The 6449-nt window shown below is 55.9% G+C and overlaps 1 protein-coding gene across 1 annotated transcript; it reads right to left on the bottom strand.

Annotated features, from left to right (window-relative positions):
• Positions 1-206: 206 nt before the first annotated feature.
• On the bottom strand, positions 207-3311 carry LOC147967895 (uncharacterized). The gene has a single exon (XM_087523303.1). The coding sequence runs from the start codon at positions 3309-3311 to the stop codon at positions 207-209; it is 3105 nt and encodes a 1034-aa protein (XP_087379429.1).
• Positions 3312-6449: the final 3138 nt, after the last annotated feature.

The raw sequence follows: 6449 nt of genomic DNA, 5'->3' as shown, positions 1-6449 counted from the left end.
GAGATTTCACATAATTGAATTTTGTATAAAACCAATTAAAGATATTGTCCACAAAATTGTGCGGACTACTTGTTTCCAAAAAATAACAATTTATCAGTTTTGTTTGAGGGGAAACAATTTATCAGTTGGATGGGAACGAACATGAAATTGAACCATAGTTACACATTGAAGTCGTCGTTTTCGTTTCCTGTCTCTGGTCTTGTTCTTCAGTACACGTGCTGCAGCTTATACTTCTCTTTGCCTACTACTTGTAGTATCTTGTAGTTCCAGCGCTGCTGCACGTAGACCAAGAGCGCGAGCACCACCGCCATGACCGGCACCACCACGCCACCAACCTTGGAGTACAAGTCCATGGCGCCGTCTTGGGCCTCCTCAGGGGCAGGGTACATGCCAACCGCGGGAGGCGGGCGGAGGAACCCATAGACGTGTGGCAGCAGCGACATGCCCGTGATTCCGGCGTAGTAGCTCTTCCTCAGAGGCCGGCAGTTGACGCGCCACACGGCGTTGCCCATGACCTGCGGCAGCAGGAACCATTCCCTTACCAGGCCGATGCACCGCTCCACCATGGCGGCCATATTATACGAGGGCCGGCTATAGGATTCCCCCTGGCCCTGTGCTTGTAGGGTGTACACCACATGCGGCGGCGGCGGCTTGGTCGACGCACCGCCGTACGTGGCCAGGAGCCCGTGCATGGCGAGGACGAACAGGAGGCCGCCAAGGTGCAGCCCGGCCATGTCGCTCGGGACGCGTCCCGGCTCAAGCGGCGCCCGCGCCCGAGCGCGGACCCTCGACCGCCGCACCTTGCGTGCCAGGCGCAGCGTGAGGAGGAGCGCCGCGAGGGCGAGGGCTTTCACGGAGTAGTTGCCGTCGCCGTCGTACATCCTCGGCCACGCGGGTAGGATCCTGGCGTCCGTGACCAGCACCGCGCCGTAGCAGAGCGCCTGGGCGCCGAGCATGGCGAGGGAGATGTACGGCACAACGTCCGGGTGGGAATCCATGTAGCGCAGCTGGCTGAATGCGGCGACGATGGTGGCCGACAACATGGCGAGGCAGACGATCCCCTCCACGTTCTGCCCCACGAATCCGTCAAACCTCGTCCCGGAGTAAAAGGATTGCAGCGCCGGGAGCTCGGTCCGGTTGAAGTGCAGCGGGTCGCCGGCCGCCCTTGTGCTGGACATGTAAACCTTGGCCGACGGGCTGAACAGCCACCGCATCTTTGTCGGCGGGTACTCCACTTGCAGCTCGATGGAGCAGTCCTTCCCGCTTACAAGGTCGCTCATCTTTGACATGACCTGCCATGGGGCTTCGACGTCTCGGCACCCCACCAGGTGCATCCGCCCGTCCTCCGGGTTGTACACGCCCTCCAGCGACATCACCGGGCGCCATCCAAAGACCCCGCCGGACTCCGTGAGCACGGCCGACACGTTCACTAGTTCCTGCCGCTGCTCCACGCCATCTTGATCTTGCCATCTCTCTTGCTGCTGGCGGGGCACGTAGCTGACGAGCGGGCCAATCGAGAATATCTGCAGCTCAAAGAAGCGCTCAGAGGATTGTCCCTTGATGATCCATTCTGGTACAGGGTGAAGCTTTGGCACGACCCGGAATCGGAGTTGGAGATCTTGGGAGAGGATCGCCGTGTCACCATGGGCACGTTTCCTTGGGTAGCTAATCAGAGACATGGCGGCAAGGTTGCTGGAGATCCTGGAGGGCTTGGTCCTCCAGAGAAGCTCCATGGCCTGCTCCACCTTGTTGTAGCTGTACGTCATGCGCACCCACTCGTCGGAGCCGCCAGCCTTATTCCAGGCCTGTCTGGGATGCAATGCTCGGTGGAACGACAGCGGGAAATGACTGCCATCCATGGAGGTTATCTGCCCCATGAGGATGCCGCGGCGGGTGATGGAGAATTTGGTGGGGATGTACAAGGAGACCCGGTGCTGGCACGCAGCCTTGCCGGTGCCGGTGCCCAGGCAGGCCGTCATGCAAAGCCGCCCGGTCGACGCTCTCCACACGCCCTCCGCCGACAGCGTCATGCCGCTCAGCCCAGCACGCTTCGCCGCCGTTTCCTGGTCCTCCCACGGCGGCATGGCGCGGAACACGGCCGACACCAGAACGGCCGCCTTGCCGTCCAGTCCGCTCGTCGGCTCGCACCGAACGCCTTGCATCACGATGGCAAAACCCGTGAACGCCCTGTCCGTCGTGTTCACAAAGGGTCCCAGTCGACCGCAGAACTCGTCGGTGGAGTCACAGTTCCAGTTGGGGACGACGGCGAGCAAACCGTGCTCATTGGCACGAAGGATGTCGCAGAAAGGGACGTCTTCGTGCAGGTCCCCTGCACAGCCACCGGCGACGTCGTCGTCGCAGAAGAACAAGGGCGACGTGCTGCACCCACTTGTGTCTTCCTCTTCCGGCCGGAACCGGTAACTGGCGTATGGGCCGCCGAACTGTGAAACCAGCCGGACAGTGTCGAAGTACACGCTGTCCGACTTGGCGCTCGTGCTCGTCATCTCGCCGTGCACCGCCCGGGTTGTCAATGTCTGCGCCTTTGGGTACCGTAGAATGAGCACTATATTGTCATCGGCGACGACCGGCAGCTCGAAGTTGTTGCTGCCATCGCCGATATTCTTGGCCCAGTCCCACGGCCCCTCCGTGATGTTGCCGCCGCCACGCATGGGGAGGAGAGCATTCCCGACCATGCACAGCACCCTCTCGCCACCACCAGCCTCCGTGTAGACGCCTTCCAGAAGTATCTTGAGCTTGGCAATACGAGGAAGGAGCTTGAACTCCGGTGACGGACGCCGGCCACTGTGTGGATCCATCATCTCAGACTTGTCGTCGGAACAGCAGCAGTTGCGGTTGATGGTCAAGGTGAGCACCCCGCTGACATTGAGGGAGCTACTCACGCGCTGCCGCTTCACAGTGTCGGCGTGCGTGAGCATGAAGGTCGCCAGAGGGGTAGCCTCTTGAAGCAACTCGGGACCGGCACCAATGTCGCCGCTGCTGGTGCCAGGGAACGGCATCAGCGGCTCGTGGCCGGCGTCCTGGCGCCAGTCGCCGTTGGCAAAGTGTAGATCATGAACCACGGGGCCGTCAGCCGTAAGCTCGGCCGCCGAGGAGAGCACGGACCGGCACTGCCGCGCCACGTCGGCGGCCCGGAGGTAGTCATGGGGAACGGCGGGACGTCCGAACAACGTCGGGAGCTCGCCTAGGCGGGACGGCTGGGCCGCGGACGAGGCGACGCAGCAGAGACAGAGACAGAAGACGCCGAGACGACTAATCCGCCATGAGGCGGGGATCCTCTTGCCGATCTCCATCGACATGCACCAGGTCACGGTTGGTTTTAGCAACCGTTGGCACGAACCATGCTTGCTTGCTTCCTTCCTTCCATGTCACCTTGAGAGCTTGATCGTGGAAGATCAGAGGCGTTGACTTGGAGGCAACAGGGTACTAGTGTTGGTCAGTACGGATGAGTTGGTTCCGAGAAGCCACATTATTCCCGTATAAGTCTAGCAAAACCTCGTGCGATCATGTGCTTCGAGCATCCCAACGGCCGGCCGGGTCGAATCAAACTTAGAATAAGAGGGCCATATCGAGACAATGACAATGCCTTGAACTGAACCGGATGATTAAAAATAGAGAAAAGTATGTTTTTGTCCTTAAATTTATAAAAAGTTGACATATGACCCCTCATCATTTTTTGACCGACATTTAGTCCTCGATGTGTTGAAAAACCAAGGGTATTAGGTCCAAAACTAGAAATGTGAAAAAAAAAAAATACTGACGCATCACTGGTTTCTTCTCATACGGCAACCCCATTTTCTTGAGCACCCTGTGTGCGTTCATCCAACACACCCACGACGACTTCGTCTAGCTCTAATGCTTGTAGTCGTCGTCAGATGATTCATGGACATGATTGTAATTTTTATTACCTCTGTCGTTCTTTGTACCGCCATGATTGAAGATGAATAGATTGACAGTTTCTCGCAAAAAAAGAAAACTTCGCGAGGCTCCTGCCGCCGCACCTGTACTATTGTCGTGAAATTCCCACGGCAGTAGGAAAGAGACTATAAATGGTCCAGAATAGTACCAGTACATTACAAACTAGAAAACATTCCAGAATATGTTTCTGAAATGTCACAATAAAAACCATTAAGAATGTATCCCGCGTCTGCGTGTGATATTTTACTTTAACACAATTTTTTTTTGATAAAGAGCGATTTATTACTTAAAAGATTTACAACATTTCTTTGATGACTACAAAATCATGTACAATGGTTTTACTTTTGTGGCGCCACACAGGATAAATCAATCCAGAAATAAGAGATGGAAGTCCCTACAAGCCTCCTCAGAGATCAGCGATTCTGGGCCGTCGGATCGGTTCCCTTGATGCGTTTTCGTCTGTTGGATCGACATCTGAAGAAATCTGGGCCGTTGGATCTGGGATCGGCACTGCTGGAATGAATAGTAATGGCAACAAAATGTAAATACCATGCCCTCACCAGGGCATTTTGATCATTTCGCGTGGTGGGGGTATAAAAGGGCCGGCTACCCTAGCCTCCTCCTCTCCCCGCACTTGCGCCTCCTCCCTCGCCCGCCCCGCCTCGCTCGCCCGCCCTGCCCCGCCCCGCCGCCGCGCTCGCCGTGGCCGTGGCCGATGACCACGACCCCGCCGTCCCGCCTCGCTCGTCCCGCTCGCAGTGGCCGATGCCCCGCGGCCTCGCCAGCCCCGCCCCGTCCGTCCCGCTTGCCATGGCCGATGCCCTGCCGCCCCGCCCCGCCCCGCTGGTCCCGCGTCGTGGCCGATGACCGCACCACCAGGGACCGCGGCCACGAGCTCGACGGGGGAGCAACGGGCTGCCCCGCCCGTCCCGCTCGCCGTGGCCTTCGCCGATGACCGCGGCCCCGCGCAGCACAGCGTCGAGCTCGTCTCGCTCCACTGCGTCCTCTCCTCCTGCCGGATTCGCCGCTCACGGCCACCACCGCTCACCCGCGACCCTGCCTCGTGGTTAGGGTTTCGGGTGTTGGCTCCAACACCGGCGGCCATGGGGCTGCGCCTCCTCTCTGCCTCTGGTCGGTTCATCCCCTCCCCCTCCTTCCTCCTCCTCCTCCCCGTCTTCCTCTCTATCTCTTTCTAATCCCTCTCTTCTTTTGTAGCAGCAGAGGAGAGGAGAGGGGATTGAGCCTGCAGCTCCACATGTGCTTCAATTCGATTTGGAGTAGAGCAATTGATGTGCTCCTACAGCTGCTGTAGAAGATAGGATGGACGAGAGCACATCACACAATTCTCCACCTGCGATGAACACCGGCCGACATCTCCGCTCTGTGGTCGACCATGGTGTTATGGCCAGTGGTGATCTGATGTCGTTGGTTTCGGTTTATCTTTGCCTGAGAAATGATCAATTTGGGTCTGAAGAATAGTTGTACTATTAGTGATAGACATGGAATGGGGATCAATTTGGCCGGCATCTCTCTCTCTCTCTCCACCGTTGATCCCCTTTTTTGCAGCTCAGTATGCTAGGGAACGGATTCACAGTCACAATGGAGTACTGGGTGTGACATCCAGCCGCAGGTTGGTATTCTACCCCTCTGAGATGTAATCTTGTGTGCTGCAGTCTACCTTGAGGAGAGGGATTAGCAATTTTTGTTTTCTTCTTGTGGAGGAGATTCTCAGATTTAGCTAGGTTCCAAAGAAGAGATTTTTCTTTGTCTTTCTTGATCTGCTGCCAAGGAAGGCCTTGGATCTAGCTAAATATTTACAGAGCACATGTTTGTTGCCTTGCTTGGCTTGTTGGCCGTATTCTGCTCTATGTCTGTGTATGCGTAGAGGTGCTAGCTAAGATACATCTGTATGCATATATGTGTGTGTTTTCTTTGCTTCGGCTGAAGATGTACTGATTTTGCCCCAAAAGAAGCCATGAATATTGCAATTTGCTTGATTCCCACTTGTGTTATTGTTAAGCATGGTTTCTTTTTTTTCAGGAGCCTATGTGATGTGTACCTATGTTGGTGCCTTGCCTTTACAGAGATCCATTATGCCTTCCTCTTGATAAGCACGACAAGCTTTTACTTGTACCCTGAAACATGGAGCGGCTCGACGCACTAGCCACGTGCGCCGAGGAGCCGGCTGCTAGCAAGGTGAGCCCCCTTTGCTTGGACCTGCCTATGCTAGATCTGTCCAGGATTTATGCGATTGGATCTGTCTTTGATATACGCCATGTGATTTGTAGTTGAATAATCCTTTTAGCCATGTAGATGCTTGCTATGTAGTCCACTGTGCATCAGATTGTTTAGATCCAATGAATAGCCGTTTTTACCCTGTCCATGCTTGCTATATGGTCCGCCATGTATCAGACTGTTTAGATTTTTTTGAGTGTCTGCTTGCCTTTGCTAATTGTAGTCAACCCATACCACGGTTGATGTTTGTATGGCAAGAACGTGCCCTGCCTTCTTTA

This window comes from Triticum urartu, chromosome 5A, assembly GCF_056163025.1.
Source record: "Triticum urartu cultivar PI428250 chromosome 5A, HENAU_Tu73, whole genome shotgun sequence".
Classification (NCBI taxonomy): domain Eukaryota; kingdom Viridiplantae; phylum Streptophyta; class Magnoliopsida; order Poales; family Poaceae; genus Triticum; species Triticum urartu.
Note: the sequence above shows the minus strand (reverse complement) of the source record. Positions and strands in the feature narration are given on the sequence as shown.

Excerpts from the sequence above, each read along its gene's own strand:
- LOC147967895 (XM_087523303.1), bottom strand. The coding sequence starts at position 3,311 with ATGGAGATCGGCAAGAGGATCCCCGCCTCATGGCGGATTAGTCGTCTC.